At 29.4% G+C, this 19426-nt stretch overlaps 1 protein-coding gene across 1 annotated transcript in view; it reads left to right on the top strand.

Annotated features, from left to right (window-relative positions):
* Positions 1 to 396: 396 nt before the first annotated feature.
* Positions 397 to 19426, top strand: part of LOC107446782 (32 kDa beta-galactoside-binding lectin) — a 46933-nt gene continuing 27903 nt past the window's right edge. The window contains exon 1 of the mRNA XM_016061542.4: positions 397 to 693. Coding sequence (XP_015917028.2) covers positions 628 to 693 — 66 coding nt within the window. The 5' untranslated portion in view covers positions 397 to 627. The remainder of the gene's footprint in view (positions 694 to 19426) is intronic.

The raw sequence follows: 19426 nt of genomic DNA, 5'->3' as shown, positions 1-19426 counted from the left end.
TATATATATATATATATATATATATATATATATATATTAATTATTATTATTCATATATAAGGAATTCATTGAATGTTTTTAAATGTTGCCATATTGTTTTACTTCTAAATTCGTGCAGATGAAAATTTATTTGTTTGTACCAAATATTTCTTTTTTTTAATCTCATATTATAGTTATTTACCTTATGTGTCATATGCGAAAGGTATATTTAGCATGTTTGTTTAACATAATAATAAGTGAACCCGAGCAAGTGTAACAATGAAGGAAACTGTTTAATTTAACGATGTGTGACACATTTGAATCACGACTCAAATTAATTAGCAGAAGCAAACAAAGATTTGAAATCTCGATAAAAAAAGAACATCTTTCATTCCTCTGCTCGGAAAAATCGTTCCTCACTGCTGCATTTTGCTGCAAAAACAGGGATGCATGGTTTTAGAGAATAGCGTTCTCAGGAGATTCCCCCCGGCGAAAGTTAGAACTTTTTTTAGTATGCTTGGCATTCATCACTGTTTGTAACAGACAGAGATTGTATTGTGAGGGCGCCACACCATACACTCCCCAGGTCGTTGCACCCCCCAAGAAAAAATTGCAGGGGCGCCTTAGAGTGGCGAGCTCATTACCAACATGAGTTTCGTGACCAAAATACTGCAAAAAGCCGAGTCCGAGCCTGGTCTGCATTATCGGAATCCTGTAAGTACGAAATCTTTATTAACTTTGGTTATATCTATGGATGCAATTTAAAAAACTATAGCATTAACTCCAATATTTATACAAGTTCAGACAAATCAACAGCGTTCTAATTAATTAAATGTATTACACATATATGTTTTTTTAGTTTCATTTAATTAAGTTGCACTCGTAAAGTATTATAAGCTCTGATTCAGTGTCGACAATTTTAAAAGTTTTTTTTAGCCTATGTTGACAATGCAGAACATTAATCACATTCACATTAACTCGAATATTTATACACGTTCTGATACATCAACAATGTTCTAATTAGTGAAAGCTATTGCATAAATATTTTCTTTGCGTTTCATTTAATTAAGTTGTAATAGTAAAGGATTGCAAGAACCGGTTCAGTGTCGACAATTTTAAAGTTTTTTTTTAAGCCTATGTTGATAATGCAGAACATTAATCACATTTACATTAACTCTAATATTTATACACGTTCTGATATATCAACAATGTTCTAATTAGTTAAAGCTATTGCATAAATATTTTCTTTGAGTTTCATTTAATTAAGTTGTAATAGAAAAGGATTACAAGCGCCGGTTCAGTGTCGACAATTTTAAAGGTTTTTTTGAGCCTATGTTGACAATGCAGAACATTAATCACATTCACATTAACTCTATTTATACACGTTCTGATATATCAACAATGTTCTAACTATTTAAAGCTTTTGCATAAATATTTTCTTTGAGTCTCATTTAATTAAGTTGTAATTGTAAGTTATTATAAGAACTGGTTCAGTATCGACAATTTAAAAGATTTATTGACTTGTGTTAGCAATGCTGTTTGGAAAATTTCCTACGTTAAAATTGTTAGCACTTTGAGTACATATACAATATTTTTTACTTCATATTGAAGTATCTTTCAATCTTTCCGTACTTTTGAATATATAAAATTGTAGCATAATAATTTAAATAAAGTGTTTCAAATGCTACATCAGCACCAAAATTTGAAAAAAAATTATTAACTCAAGTTGCCAATGATTGAATGATTGAAAAATTTCATGTCGTGAAATCGGTAGATTATTTGCAAACATAAAATTTTAAACGTATAACTATGAGATTATAACAGCACTACATAAGCGTGAATAATTGAACTATGTTAACAATACGGCTTGAGAAATTTTATATGGTGAAATTATTAAAATATTTGCAAACATATAAAATCTCTACTCAATTTATTTAAAATTTAAATAAGCAATAGCATGTAATGTACGGAGCTTATATTATAATTTTTTTACCAAAAAGATTTCAAAAACTATCTACAAGCAAGTTTCATTTAACTATAAAGTTTTGAGATGAACTAGGAAGCTCCTCACTTTGCTCGCTGCGCTCACCAACCCACATATTTGATTCTCATTCATCATTGTTAATTTCTTCTTAAACCTCAATAGTTTCGACAAGAGCAATGAACATTTTGGTTTCAAAATATGCAATTATTTGAGCTTTATGTACGAACATTTTGTTAATCACAATGAAATAGACGATTAACTCAATTTAAAAAGTAATCATCTGTATTTGAGAAAAAATTAACCTAAGAATTGTGAGATTCAATAAGGAGAAATAAATGAGAAGTAATTTCAGTAGTTGAACTTATAACAATTAAAATACGAAATGGTTTTTATCGCTATTTATTGTTTTTTCACTTTCTAAAATTTTACTATGAATGTTAAATGCTACTTTTGATAGACATCTACTCAAGTACGAGTTCCTAAAATAAGGATCTTGTGCGGAAAAATATACTTTCTAAAAAAAAGAATAAATTGTCAATATTTAAAGGGTCACAGTATCCAAAAATGACCAAAATATATAGAGAAAAAATTACTACTTATAATAAAACTTCAAACTATTTCAAATGCACTGAAAAAAAATCGTCTCTCTATCTACATTTTTAAAAAAGTTATGAATGATTTTAGATTGTCCTAATTCGGAAACTTGCTCAGCAGACAGACTTTAAAGTGCTTTTTGTCGTAGATGATAATTTTGTTTTAATTTTAATTAAATCCCTAAGGAATTTTGTCTATTTAAGATAAAGCTTTGAATGAAACTTTTTTTGTCTTAAGTATAATACACTTGTTTAAACTGTGCATGGAATAAGCATTTTATGAGGTATTACAATTTTTACAGCGTGTAATATATACCTAACAGGAATTTTTAACCTTTTTTTTCTACTTTTTTGCAAAATAATCTACAAAAAATATTATAATTGGTATATCAACAAAAGAATGCATAAAATTGTTAAGATGAATATTGCACTAAGAAAATTTTTTTTTGAAAATAGGTTAAAATAAAAGAGCCTTTGAAATTTTGAATTTTTTTAAAAAAATTAAGCAGTTTAATTACTTTTTGAAGATAAATTATTGATTATAAGTTAAATGAGCATGTAAAGCATCCACAAAATGATACCTTTATTACCTTTAATACCTTTATTTAAAAAAATTGTTGCAAGGGTACTGTGACCCCAGCAAAAAAGCTGAAAAAATCCCCCAAAAGCACTTAAACTTAAAAAAACTTTCAAACAAATGGAAATTTCGAAAGCAAAAATCTTGTTGAATCTTGTTGTTTATAATACAAAATCACTCTTTAGTTGCATTATAAGAAAAAGTAGATCAACCAATATCTGACTCTAGTCTAAAATATATTAAGATTTTTTATTTCATCGCTCTCTATATTAGCTCTCTATATTTCCATCGCTCTCTATATGTTTTCTATAGTTAAACAAACTTTCGAATTTTTTGGCTTTTTATTTTTTACGCAAGAAAATTTAACTAAAAAAAATTAAGAAAAAAGATCACGAAAAAAAGTTCTTAAATTGCAATAACTTTCAAACTAATTAGAATTTCAAAAACACTTCTCTTTATGGTTCATAAGCAAATATAGCCTGCTCAGCTAGTCAAATCTCTACAGTTGCATTCCTGCGGTCTGTAGAGGATAGTAATTTTTACAACAAGTTTTACAGTTAATAATTCTCGAACAAATTCAATTTTTTTATTGTATCGAAGATTTAGTACACTTTTCTACACGCATTAGTAATTTCAACGTTTTACAGTTTTTGCGCTACAAAAAAAATTTTGATGCTAAATTAAATACCCAAAACAAAGGCGATGGACCTTACGATTTTTTAATATCGAGCGATTTTTTAATAGTTAAATGTAAACAAAATTAAAAGTTCATCCCTTAAATTTTTCTACTAAATAAAAAAACGCGAGTTTTTAAAGTTTTTCTCATATTCGAGCACATTTTAAATAACGGAATTGCAAAATTTTAAATTTATTCAGCATAAAATTTCTGGCATATTTGTTTTTTATAAAGCACTCATTTGATATAAAATTATTCTGGCTTGAGTTTGCACAAACAAAAAATGCCATTTTAACGCTGTAAAACTCCTTAAACCTTAATAATAATATGATTATTATTTTTTTATCCATTTTTAGAATTTCACGAAAAAATATTCTTAATTATTATATTACACCTAGTTAAGTTGTTAAATATAATATTTAAGAAATATGAGTTAATATTTTTTTAAATTTAAACTCAATTATTTAAAATTATTGAATTAGCACACTATTAATTTACTACAGTGTTACTACTAATTTAAGAAGACCAGATTTATAAACCATGATTTGATGTGAAGTCAGACCTCGAAAAATTTGCGATTTGAGGAAATTAATATATATTTATGGAAAACATTAATTTATGTGCAACAAAGTGTTTTTTAAAAAAAATTATAAATAATATCAGGTGTAGAACTCACTTCATCAAACTTGTTTTTATTAGTAAGCAGTTTTAAAATGTCATATAATGTTCTACATTTGAACGCATGTAAAATTAATAGTTATTGATATATATTTATTTTTTTGCTGAAATTATTTTAAGAGAAGCATGGCGTTTTCACCTGGTAGGTTTAACCAGGGCTAAAGACAATAGAAGGGCTAGTTCATTCCGCTCTTAGAGCTGAAGCTACGATTTCCCTCCTCATGACGTGACGTTGCACACAGATCTCAGAGATCGCAAGCAAAGATATTATGAAAACTCTGTATCCTTCTCTCTGTAAAAATAAGTTCGACTTTTTCTTGATATTAACTTTCAAACTTTATGCAATTAAAATATTATTTCCTTTCAAAGACATAGTTTTAAAGAATTTTCTTGGCCAAAATATTAAATTAAATACCATTTTAAACTAATAAAAATATTTTACCAGTCGTAAATGGCGCTATAAATACTGTATTTTAAAATTTTCAGTTTTAACTTTTATTATTAAAAGAATTTAATGAATATATCGACACTGTTTTAGCTACATATTGTTCGATAATAATAATTTGTAAAGTTAGGTTAAATGTAGAATCTTGATTTCAAAATATGCTGTTAATGTTTATACTTAATCATTAGGAAACAACAACCTTAAACGCTAATTATTCTAACAAAATAATAATTTAGGTTCATGAAAATATTATAAATTTTACAATTGTTTATATATATTTAAATTTAAAGGAATATAATTATATTAAAAAAATAATTATAATTAAAAAAATAATATTTGGAATAACTACATTAAAAACTACGCTATGAAACTAGGAGAATTTTAACTATTAATTATCTATACTTTTCATTTAAGTTTTTATTTTCTTTGACTTATTCATTTTTTAATTTTTTCGTCTGCCTTTTTTTTTCGAAGTAGCTGGGCAGTTTCAATTTAGATGGCGAATTCTTATAAAAGTTCTGAAGTGCAAAATAAGCGTATTGTAGTTTTATTCACTGAGGGATATCGTCCCTCTAATTCACTTATAAATTCTTTGATGACACTTTGATTTTCTGTCCCATGCACACTTTGAAAAATGTTCTCAATTTCCTTACACACTTCTATCCATGCTGCTGACGTAATAGTCCTCCCTTAGTTAAGAGAGCACTTGGTAAAGTTACAGCAATTTTAAAATCATTCTAATGGGAAATCCAAGCAAACGATTTCTCATGTTATCTTCATAATCTTGTTTTAAGAAATGCTTACTGCATATTCGTTCATATTTAATATTAACTGTGTCACGCCATCTGTGTATTAACTTTGCAACGTTGAAGCCATTCTTTACATAGTTGTTCAGTTACTTTAGGAAACACATGGAAAATTATATTTTTTCCGTTCGTGTTTCGATCAGAATTTTTGTAAGTTGCAATCGCACAAACTGGCATTTCATAAATAATTTTAAATTTTTGTAATTCATTTCACAAAACTGAGAAAAATCATTATAGGAAACAAAGAATGTCTTGGAATATGTCACAAAAAGGAATGCTCCAATATTAGTTAAAGCTAGTTAGACTGAACGCTTTGTTCTTGAAGTAAAAGCTCATGCTTTGCGCCACCGTGACTTCACAGGCGAAAATAGGAGGTTTGGCGCCGAGAGAGTTTCTTCAAAGGAGTGAACTAGCCCTTCCATTCTCTTTAGCCCTGAGGTTTACCACGGTTTTTTCTTTCTTATTTTTCCGTTTGTATTCTCTGTAAGGCAAAACTATCTTGTTTTTAAAAAAGCATTTGTAATTCTTTTGATATTTCATTGCATATTAAAAAAAGTTAACATGTTGTAAGTTTTCTGGAATATTTCAATTTCTTAAGAGACAATCAATCGAGAACTGACATCAATATTTGAGTTCGCCAATTTGCTTAATTATTTTGAAGTTTATAAATGTATGATTGAATGAGAATGGAAGATCGTACGTTATCACTCTCTATGACAACGGTTTCTATGAGTGATTTTTCCAAATAAAATAAAAGAAATAAAGATAAAATGAAAAAAGTTGGGAGAAAGGTATTGAAAGAAGTTTGATATCTTATAATATAAAGGGTTGTCATTGTGATAAAGGTGGAGGCCGGGATAGCCTGGTTGGCAGGTTCTGAAAATGAGAGTTCGAATCCAGTCGGCCGAAGATAACCCGTGTAGTAAATGGTGACTGGTGCACGTTAAATCTGTAGAGTCACAAAGTCCTCCAGGTTCCCATAGCAAATCAATCTATCTGGGAGTACTGAATTGAAGATTGATAATTCTCTGGTCCAAGTCACAATTACGATCTATGAACGAATGAATGGATGTATGAATGTGACCGTCCGTATGTGACGTATGGGTGTGACAGAAGTCAAATTCTTGGCCATGGATGGCGCCACCAGAAAACAAGAACTATCGCACCCCCTCTGCCTCAATGGCCGACGACAACAACATTGTGAAAAAGGTGAATGAATACAAATGGGAATATTTTTTCCGTGAACTGTTCTCAGGATTTAAAAAAACAGAGCACCTGAATAAAATTATGAAATATTGACCAGATCATTATATATTAAAATGCAATCTCTCCTCTTCGAAGCGCAGAACCCTAAATATGATAATTTAATGTAAAAAATCAGGTACAATCACTTTTGAATAAACGTACCTTTTTTCCGACAAATACAACTTCTTGATTCTCAAAACATGGGAAGTAATAGCTATCTGGTCAATGTATTCCTAATAGTTACGTCGTGAGAGTGGTCAAAACTTTGAGCCTCTTAAATCGTGCTCAGTTTTCGCGTACTTCGTCCTATTTTAATCACTATTTAAAAGAACTGTAATGAAAAATGCCTACAATTATAAAACTTTTATTATTTAGAGATAATCCGATGCAAAAATATACTAGTTTGCGTGTTAGTAGTCGATCCAAGACATAGCCCAAGACTGGTAACTAACAGATCAGTTGGTATCCTTCAAGGAAAATGGTTTTAATTTTTTTTTTTTTTTTTTTTTTTGTGTGTAAGTGCTCCAACTGCTTTTTTCCAAGTCTCTGGATGTTGGAATTTTAGAAAACGAATGGAATGGCCAAATCCACCCAAAATCTTTCAAACCAACGCATGATTCATACGGATGTTAAAAATGACATAAATAGCACATTATCTGAAAGCGTGAGATGCAGCATGGAAATTCATAATAAATTGCTTCAAATAAAACCATCAATAGTTCCTATCAAACCATTAGAAAATTGGAAACTCTATGAATTGGAATCATTCAGTTTACCCACAAACACTTGTGTCGCAATAAACCAGATCCCGTATTTCATGATGCCATGAGCCTTTAACAATGAAGCACATCTTAACCCAGTGCATTAAATGTAAACAACTTAGACAACGTCACTTTAATTATGAATTTCCAACTTCACAGTTTTTTAACGGAGACACTTTTACACAAGGATGTTATATTTTATCTAAAAGACATAGGCTTCTAATTCATTGATTTAACTCGATTTTTATGTTTTGGCATTCCTTTCACCAAGTGTGAAGTGCTGGTGCAACCGATTATGGCTTTTGCATTAGAAATAATAACTAACTAAGCCTCTGGAATGATACATTGTTTAACTTTCTATAGGGCCATTTTCGAAATGAATGTTATGTTAAAATATTTTAGGGACTGATGTTGATTTATAAAAATAAATTCACTTAGATTATTGGCTAAAATAAATATGGTTTTCATGATTTTTTTGTGGGAATGTGGATGGGATTTACAAAGTTTCATCTATTGTTAAAATTTGGCCATAAGCTTGAATTTCTGGGCTTATAAATTGCCAAATTTATAAAATCTGCGTTTATAACTACAGATGAGAAATGAACAAATGCATCACGCTCAAGAGAAAATAGCGTAGGCCGCTTTTCTTAACACCGCGCTAATGTTTACTGTTACCCACATTTATGTAAACAAAGCACTTTATTGGTACTTCTTTTGTATTTTATGAACTATTCAGCAGATGGCACCACGAAACATAGGTGAAAATGAAGCCTCCCACCAACATTTTAAAATGAACGAAGTTGGTGGGGAGTATCTTTCCCACTTCTGAAGAGTTAAGAAAGTTATTTATAAATTCCGTGGTATGTCAAAAAAGATGTCAGCATGGACACATTCATGGCTTTCGAAGTTTTTAGGATAAAATTAAAGACTGCAATACCATCATTTGCGTGGTACGATGTGGTGCAGACCCATTGATCAAATACAGTTGGTAAGGGGTGCTTTGATCGGTGCTGCCGAATCATATCTGGCATCATTATCTAGATGACATCGTTTAAATTTATCATGTTTCATATTTCTTTCATTAGACTTTTGATTAGGCTTGTACAGTTAATAGCACTGCTGCTGCTTCCCACTTTAAACTCTTGGATACTGTGCAACATACTGCCATGTCGCCATTGGCGACCCATAAATTTTAGATGGCAGATCTATTTTCAGACTTTTTAATTAAACTGTGACAGTTTTTTTAAACATTTTAATGTTTATGTAAGAAACTCAGTTTGAGAATTGATCTGAAATAATAATTTTCTACACATTTTTGCCCGCTTTTTCAACAAATCATCGGAGAAAAAATACTGCTTTTTTCATATTTTCGCAATGCTGCGTTTTCTTCTAATTTCGCATTTTCCGGAATTTTCCTAAGAAATTTTTCAGGTCTTTCGGACTAGGAGGTTTTCACAAAGTTGCGTCTCGATTTATAAATTTGGTAAAAAAACCCAGCAATATTGTACCTTATTAAGCGTAACCGCAAAATCTCAGAAAATATCCATATTTAATTGTAAAAACATACACTTTGAAATGACACATAAATTTTTATTACTTCAATATTTCTTTTAAAAAATTTCGTAATATTTTATTGTGTAACAATAAGTATTTCGTTCATTTTGTAATAATATTCCTAATACAAGTATTTAATTTTTATGGCATTCAACAAAATTTCGATTTTTTTTAATAAATAAATAAATAAACTAACGGGGGAAGTGTTAATATTTTTTTCCAGGATATACGCATATATTGAAGTGCATTTTGCACTTTGACAGTTGTAGTATAGATTCATATCAGTATAGATTCATGCCATTCGCAGCTTTCTCAGAAATATTGCATTGGAAAACAATCGCCAAGGATGAATCATAAGCGGCTATATACGTAGTTTAGTAAAGTAAGTGAGGTTAGATGTCAAAAGAAATATAATAATGCTAGGATATTACAATAAAGATAATATCCAGAAGACCTTAGATTGTGTTCTTGGGGGAAAATTAAAAATTTCGCTCTGTAACTGTAAAAGTGAAAAAATGTAATTGCTGCCAGTAGGCATTCGGGTTTAAAATGTCAATACGGTATGTGTCCATCATCGAGGGCAATATAAAAAGTTTTACGTCGTGTCATCCAGCAGCTGTTTAAGCAATTTAAATAATTTAAACTACTCCTCTATCAGTTCATGGATGTGGTTGCCCTTGTTTAATAGAGGGCATTCCAAACAATCTCAGTCTTATTCAGACTGGGAGAACGTACGAACCCTTGAATGTTCTAGCTCTTCGAAAGTGTATATGCATTCAAAAAAAAAAATACACCATTCTAAATCTTAGTGTTTGCAAAGACAATAGTTTTAAGTCCTTTATTCCAATAGAAACTCGTAAAATGTATAAGAACCAACCAAAAACGACGAAAAGCAGGCAAATCTTTGTTGATTAAGTGCATATCTTTCCTGCGTCAATAATAAAGCTTCATTAAAGCTGAAATATAGCTCCTAAACTTCCTCTTGATAGCTTACTGAATTTATATGAAATAAAAATATTGAATAATTTGTTTAAACGAATTTTTGTGTTTTAAAAAGTCTAAATTAAGAAACAAAATGCAATTTTTATTTCATTTGCTAAACAATACTTTTATAAAGAAAACTTGTTTTTTGCTGTGAAAAATTAATTTTGTGATGAAATTGTTGTTTAAGAAATTGTTTAAAATGTTTAATATCGACCAGCTGTTTCTTGCTCTAGGCCACCTTTTTAGGTAAAGTACAATAATGTTTGCACTTTATCCAAAATGAACACAAATGAAATTCTCGAGTCTAAGGCAGACAGAATATTTTGATTAACAACAAACATTTAGATTTTTTTTGCCGTAAATATGAGCAGTTAATTCTCTTTTCATTGTATGAGCGTTTCTCTATACAAAAATAATGCAGTTTAAAGGTGTTTATGCAACAAAAAGTTTTGAAATCAACAATGCTTCTAAAAAAATCAGATATTGAATTACGAGCTTTAAAAAAGCCTAGATGAGAAAGTAAAACGCAATGTTTTTGTATTTAACTCTCACATTTAAATTTGTTATGCACAATACTTTAATGAGATAAAAAAAAATGTTCTGTCAAAAGCCAATTTTGTTGTTAAAATTTCCAGAAATGTTACCTCCTGCTTTTCTTCGTAGCTTGTGATAAAATAAAAATAATAAAAGTTTAGCCGGTTATTAAAGACGAAATAAACCATCAAAGAAAATTTTCTTTGGGATTAAATACATTATTCTGCGCACATCAAAGAAGAGTTACGATCCAGAAAAGAAAATTTTTTTGATGATACTTGATTCTTACTTTCGGCAGGTTTTTTTTTCCTTCATTTTTTTCGATTCCGATTATTGGGCAACGGCTGTTTCATTGAACCAAAATAAGCGTTTTTATCGATTCAAATTTCATGTAGAAGAACTATGTAAATAAAAAAAATATGTCAACAAATGCTAAATTAAAACGAAAATATAACATTTAATGAAAGATTTCAATGAAACTAACTGAGCATTAGTTCCTCTTACTTATTTGATTTGGTACACAGATTCGCATCCAGCAAAATATTCGAGTGATCACATGACAGTCTATTATTTAGAATATTTTTGTAGCATTTGCTATGCAAAAAAAGGCATTTAAAAAAATCTAAAATGGTTTTATTATATACTAGCTTCCCTATAATGCAATAAATGTTCAGAGATATTTTACGAGACAGTCAAAGAAAAATTTAATATTTTTAAAAATTGCTTTTTTTTCTAAATGTAAATGTAAATTAAAATATAACGCTTTTTAAATAAGAGATAATTATTAATTTCTCGAAAAAAAAAGCTTCAGAATTATTTGATATAATTTTTTTTTAAAAATTACGGAGTTTTCATAATTACTGTTTCCTATAACTTGTGTATAAAAAATTTGCTTGACAAATTTCCGAAAAAATCTATAAATTCTTTTAAAATTTTGTTTCATTTTTATTTTCCTAACACAATGCTGATTAACAGAACACTGATTAACACAACACTGATTTCTTTTTTTTTAATTTTTACTTGAAGTATCCCATACAGAAGACCTTGGCGTTCCATGCATTATATAAGTATGACAGTCTAACTGAACCACATTTATATAAATTGCTTCCCGTTAGTGATAAAATAATTATTTAAGGCTTCACTCCTGAAGTATAAGGTAAAATTAGAAAATTTCTCTGCCGGCCAGTGGCTAACTGCAGCATTTTTAACAGCAGCAGCTTTGTTAAAAATTGAAATCTGTAAAAGATTTTTTAAAAAAACTGTTGATACTAACGCTTTGCTTACGGCGTTTAGTATGATGAAACCCATCAGTCTGGTCCACCAGTTATACCAGCCGTATGCAAAAGATTAATATTGTAAGGCATTTTTTATGCATTTCTCAAACTATGCTAAATATTACGAGGTTAATTTCAAAACTCTCGAAAATTTTTAAGAAATAAACGTAAAATAAATTTTTCAGAATATTATAAAATATTCATTATATTCCCATATTAATTCAAAAGCATTATAAAATGCACATGGGGTGCATTCTACTGGAAGTTGCGACTGATAGATAAGTTTTTAATCACCCTGTGGCTGTTTGCTCCGTTGATTTCGTCCCATACCGCAAGAAGTCCCTTCGATTCGTACAATTATTATTTGAGGGTTCTTTTATTAAATTAAAATGTATTGAGTGTAAAATGAATTGAATGTATTAAAATGAATTGAAAGATCCCAAAATGATTAAATGCATTGGCCCAAATTTGGTTTTGCAGATTTAGTTGCCTATTCTGATGCAATAAAATTTAAACCTAACTAATTTTCTCGGTGGCCATTGCAACCGCATCTGCAAATTCTGTTTTTTTATTCTACCATTTAATTTTAGTTACCATAAAAAAAACTCGTTAATTTCTTTTCACAAAAGATTATTTTGCAAAAGTACAAAAGCTTAATACCTAACAACTTTGTATACATTTTTATAACTGCCTATCGTAACTGGATGCAGTTTTATGCAAAGATTTTATGCAGAATTGATTGCTTGCTTGCTTTCGTATGTCTGTTTAGGCAGAGGGGTGTGATTGCTCTTGTTTTTCAGTGGCGCCATCTATGGCCAAGAATTTGACTTCTGCCACACCATACGTCATACCCGTTTATAGGGCAAACCCATTCATACGTCTATTTATTCATACACAAATCGTAATTTTGACCTGAATCAGGGAACGATCAATCTCCAATCCAGTGCACCCAGAGGATTTGTTATGGGAACATGGAGGACTTTGCGACTCGACAGATTTAACGTGCATCAGTCACCATTTACTACACGTGGAGTCTTCAGTCGGCGGGGTTCAAACCCACGAACTCTCGGGCATGGGCCCAGCGCCCTACCGACCAGGCTATCCCAGCCTGTATTAGTCAATTACAGCATCCGTTTGAAAATGTTTGTCAAATAGTTTTTATAATAAAGAGTTATCACAGAATTACTATAATGTAATGAAGATCAACCGCTTTCAGTTTGGAATGATAATAAAAATCGTAAGGATCATAAATTAAGATAACAAATTAATACCTTTAAGTTAGGGATATAGAAGTATTTTAGAGGCTTAAAAAAAAACTTTCTATAGCTTTTATTAGTTTTATGCTAATGACAGCAAATAAAAAATCTGAATCGTGATGTGAGAAATACTCAAAGTATGAAATGTTTTGGCCATTACGTATGCACCGGCTTCAACAATTTAATGTACAAAATATGTTTGTACATTAAAATTAAACTTTCCAAGATTTTAAATCAAAGATACATTAGTCACAATCTGATTTGCTTCGTTAGTCACACAGAACGTTAGTCACACATTGGCTCACTATCAACAAAAAAGATATAGAGGCGATTATCGTGAAGTACTCGTTTGTCAATTTTTAAATAGAAAATACAGTACTATGTGACTAATGTATCATCAAAATTTATCGCAATTAAAATACTCAGTTATTGAATTTAAGTAACTTGCAAAATATTATATTGAAGATCCACTTATAGTTTTAGTTAGTCGCGATGACTTGTTTTTAGAAGGATTTGGAAAAAAAAAGACAATTTTGTTATATTGTTAATGGTGGCTAAGCGTTTCTTTCTTCCTTAAAATAAATTATAAGAAGTCGCATGATCGGGTTTTGAGTTTTTGTAATTTTGAAAATAAAGACATGACCCCTGAGATCTTTGGTGAATAAAAAGTAATTAGTCATTTTAACTAAAAAAATAAGAAGAAAAAATGTAGAGTTAAAAGTTTTGAACGGAAATATTAATTGAAAGAAAAGTAATTTTCTCTAAAATGATGAAGATAGCGGATCAATTGAAAAATCAATAATTTTATGTGAGGATTCATAGTTCAAAAAAAACTTGACGTGACGTAAAATTAGAAAGTTATACCACTATCTCATTACAATTTTTTTTCTGCAAGTGTTTACCTAATATTTTTTTTTATCTGAAAATGGGGCAGTGTATGAAAAAAATAGGTAAAGAAATTAGGTCTGCGTAGTTTGTTCTAAAAGCGGTTATTTGCTTTTGAAATGAAGAAAAAAAACGATATAGCTTACTTAAATTCTGGAACAAAGAAAAAGGTTTTTTTCTCGTATTTTTTTCAAACTTGTTACTTTGTCAGTAGGGATTATTCTTTTTTCTTCGTCTCAGAGAAGTGTGTTTGGAAGATAGCCAACAGAATTCCAAAATATAGAACAAATTCTTGTCACTTTTTAAAGGTATGAGATTATCAACTGAGAATGGTTCAACCGATGCGTAAGTTTACCCAAGCGGTTTTAGTATAAAAGATTATAAAATTTTTACTTTTTTCACTTTTTATTAAAATTTTATGACATTATTGCAAATAATGGAAAGTTTAAATACCTGAGTCACATTTATTTAATTATTTTGTACGTCCGCCAAGCGAATCAAGTAAAATTGAAGAAAAAAAAAGGAATTTTCTTGTTATTCACTGATCTTATCCACCTGGAATAAAGTAATTAAAAACGGATGAAAATACATGATGAATTTTTCAAAGATAGGAATTTTTATTTTTGACTGCTACACAATATCAAAAATAAAATATCGAGTAACTTAAATAAAATACCGAGTAACAGTTTTCTCAATTTCTTTTCATCAAAAAATACTTGTATGATAGCCAGACTGAACTATTGAAAAGTATAAAAAAACTCTTTAAAAAGTAACACATATTTTTCTTACTAACTAAATAGATATTGCTAATGGTAATATATTTCGAGAAATATCTATAGATATAAATGTATAGTGATATAAATCTATCTATGTTTATTATTTTGAAACGATGTCTTAATGATGATATCAGACTCGACCTTAAAACTTGCTCCTTGGGGGTCTGAATGAAGGTTCAACTTCGAAATCTAAAATATGAATCCTGATTTTCTAAACAAATTTAGATGCCTTGTAAAAAAAAAAAAAAAAACTCTGTCCAACAGGTTTTTCTATTTTAGTTCATAGATGGCGCAGTAATTGCAAAATGGAGAACTAATTTTTTCTAAAATTCGAGATATCTCCAGTAATGCATGCGAGGCCGAATAAGTAAAAATATACAAAACTGGATATTTTGGAGAAAAATGTGAGACGGGGCAACTACTAACGGTGTTTTTCGAAATTGCATTTAAAAAGTTTTTGTTAAAATAATTTCAAAATATTCCTCATATTTGGCCAGAGAGCCCAATGTGGGTCAATGCCTTCCTCTGAAGATTTCTTCATATGACTTCCGATTTATCTTTGATCTCGAATTCTTTTCATTAATTACCAGAAATTCAGACTCCACCGAATCAGCCCATCTCAACCACAACCTTCTCCACTTTCTTGTTCCAGAGGGTCTACGTGGGCCTTCCACTTCAGTCTACTTATTTTTATGTATTTAATAATATCAGGTTGTTTATAAATCTCATACAGAACAAAGTTACACCTCATTCTCCAGTTTTATTCCAATCATTAAAAGCGGAAGGAGGAAGTCTCATCTCAATCATTAAAGGAGGAAATCTTCACCCTTATTCTAAAAACATTACTTCGTTTAAGAAAATGGACGCAAAGCGGTCAATCATTAAGGGAGGAAGTCTTCACCCTTATTCTAAAAACATTACTTCGTTTAAGAAAATGGACAGAAAGCGGTCAATCATTAAAGGAGGAAATCTTCACCCTTATTCTAAAAACATTACTTCGTTTAAGAAAATGGACACAAAGCGTGTTTCAGAAAATGTTCTCACGTATCAAAAGGCTTGTTAAAAAAAATAGATCCAAGTAAAAGGGCGTATTTCATAAAATGGACGCAGCCCAAAATACGCCTTTTCAATTTTCAACTCAAATTTAACAACTAAAAGGAGGGATTTTGTAGTGATTAATTTTTCTTACTTTTTTTTATCATAATGGGGCAATCAATTAAAATTCCTTCACCTTCAATTTAATACCACTATTATAAATTTAAAGGACCCATGATAGCAATATATATATATATATAGCATAATAAATAACTACAGAAAGGACAAAAAGAAACAAGAAGAAAATTAAGAAAATCAATAAATTTTAGGAAAATAAATAAGCTGCAAGTTTATAGAACTCATGAAATAAGTTCAAAATGTATAGAAAACATGAAAAAAAAAACTGCAAAAAAATGAAGAAAAAGGAAAATTATTAAAAAAAAGCATTTTAATAAAAATTCGGAAAAAAATAAATAAATAAGGATAGAATCTCCTCATCAGCTCACACGATTATATCCACAAAAAGGAGTGCTTTCTAATATTATATCAATATAACCAAAGCAAAAAATATCAATACTATAGTGTGAGGAGCACTCAAAAAAATGTATTAAGCAAAGTCGAATCGAACACATTAAGTAAGAAATATCACATAAAAAAAATAATAAAGAAAATGTAAAGAAAAATCAGTACAAAACATAAAACAAAATCTATAAAGCTAGTACCGAATTCAAATGAACTTACATGAACAGGAAAATTTTCAAGAATGATTTAAAATATTTTCGTCGTAAGATTGCCAGATTACAAAATAAGAAAACAGAAGCGTAAATTGAGGTAATAGCGAATAAAGAGGGATTTTTTATAACGCATTCTTATTGCAGTACTGAACTTCGTGTAATTTGTTAGTTACCAAGGATGGGCCCGAAAATGGATGTGCGCAAAGTAATACTAAACTGGATAATTTAAAGAAGTTTATAATTAACAACTTCGATATGCAATTAAACAATTTTAATGATTTTAGAAAATTACATTTTATTTAAGAAGAAAAAAGAGAGAGACAGAGAGAGAAAGATACATGAATTGCCTGTTTAGCATTTATTATATTAAGTGATTTAGTGACTTAAGCAAATGAACGACATCATCTTATTACGAATTTATTTGAATCATTACTTTACTCTAAAAAAATAAAGAACAATTTTCAGAAGATAAATTTGAAAAATGGAATCAAATACTATATCCATTTTCTTAAATAGCTACGTCCACTTTATTAAATACCGATTTTGAGCTATGTCAATTTTCGTAAATGTGCAGTTTAAATAGTAGTAATTTTCTAAAATGCATATTTTGAGCTGTGTCCATTTTCTTTCACACGTATATTGAGCTGTGTTCATTTTATTAAACACTCCATTTTGAGCTGTGTCCATTTTCTGAAACACTCATTTTTGAGCTGTGTCCAAAATAAAAATCTCACCGACTATTACATCGATTAAATAGCACAGAAGATCATTTTTTAACTCCCGTAAAGTATCTTTTGGTGATGAGTGTGTTAAAATAAATTAATGAAAACTGCAATAGAAAATGTAATAAAAAAGCGAGTTTTTCGTTTTTGTGAAAATCTGTTCGAGAAATGAAGAATGAATCCAAACATGGCGTGTATCGTTACATCATTTCTCAACAACAGGTGTTTGTTTTCCTTCAATCAGAAGAACAATTGTTGAATCAGATTCAGAAATGAGGGAAGGGCCTAATCATGACGCAAGACTTGTTGATTCTTCTGTTGTTCTTTGTGGGTGGTGGGTGACAGAAGAGTATTTTTGGATTCCGTCAGAGGAGTCGAATATTTAGAGCAAGGTTTGCTTAGCACGAGTAGCAAAAGCGTTTCGAGCTTTGCCAACACAACGACCAAAGAAATCCTGACCTTATCGGACGTCGAATCTTAAGATTCTTTTTCGAGTTAAGAAAATCGAAAGTAAGATTCAGTTGATTTATCTGCTTCAATTATTATAACAGTTTAATGCTATTATTTATTTTCTGTATTTTAGTTTTGAATGTAATTGCTGCTAGTGAAAATCGTTCTTACATTTTTATGTGTACTTAAACTATCAAGGTTAAAAATGTATTTTTTTTAGTTAAGCATACTAATTACGTCGATTTCAAAAAATTAATTTTTGTCTCAAAATATCAAAAATAAATAGAGATTTTAGGTATAAAAAAAGATTAAAAATTCGTTTTTTGCTTTTAAATATTCTGAAAACTTCGTGCTTTAAGAAACACATATCTGATTTAATTTAATAAAAAGAGCTTACATGTAAAGATTCATTTAGAAACAAAGATCCATTTGATTTATATGCCTCAATTATTATAACAGTTTAATGTTATTATTTATTTCCTGAATCTTTCAGTTCTGAATGCAATTGCTGCAGTGAAAATCATTCTTACATTTTCATTTGTACTTAAAATATCAAGGATGGTAAAATATTTATTATGTCTTTTAGTAAAGCATACCAATTACGTCGCTGAGCATATTAATTACGTTGGCTTAAAAAATTTAGTTTTGTCTCAAAATCTCAAATATAAAGAATGACTAAAAATTCGTTTTTTGCTTTTAAATATCAAGGAAATGTCCCGCTTTAAGAAAAACGTATCTGATTTAATTTAATTAAAAGAGTTAACAAGTTTTTTTCCCTTTTCTTTTCTTTCCTTCTTTTTTTTCTTTTTCTTAGTAAAGAAACCACCATTAACAACTTATCTGATTTATTTAACTGATTTGTTTGAACAGAAGTTCTTTTGGATTATAAAACAAAATACTTAAGTTTACAATGAAATAACTACTAAAAAAGGTTTTAGCAATTAAAATGTAAAAACGTCATTAAATATGTTTTTTTTTCATTTGCCGCACATCTCATAATCATGACATTATTATAGGAAAAAAAAATTTTTTTCTTCAAATTTTTGACGAAGTTTGAAACTAAAATGTGCTTCAGGCATATTTATTCTAGGAGTTAAAATCCGTGCAGTTCAAAAAGTCTTCCGCAAATCCTAAAGCAAAGAGGCAGAAAAATCTTCGCTAAAACTTTTTACTAATATAATAAGTATATAAATTCTTACAAAATATTTTTTGTGTCATAAATGCAGAAACACAGTTTAAAAATTTTCTCAACTATTTAAGTAAAAATGTGGATTGTTACAAATGAAACTTTTGGTTTTACATTTGTTTAAAATTATTTAATAGCATTAATAATATCTCGCAACATAAAATAAAGGAATGGATGCAAAATCAGGTCAAGTTCTATAATTTGTACTAAAGTATTCGATTATTTATTACAAAATCTATTGTCTGACTGCAAGGAATTTGCTGTAAATGAGTGATCGCAATAATGACAGTTA

This window comes from Parasteatoda tepidariorum, chromosome 3 (genome assembly GCF_043381705.1).
Source record: "Parasteatoda tepidariorum isolate YZ-2023 chromosome 3, CAS_Ptep_4.0, whole genome shotgun sequence".
In the NCBI taxonomy this organism is placed as follows: domain Eukaryota; kingdom Metazoa; phylum Arthropoda; class Arachnida; order Araneae; family Theridiidae; genus Parasteatoda; species Parasteatoda tepidariorum.
The sequence above is the reverse complement of the archived record's forward strand: the minus strand, read 5'-3'. Positions and strand labels throughout refer to the sequence as shown.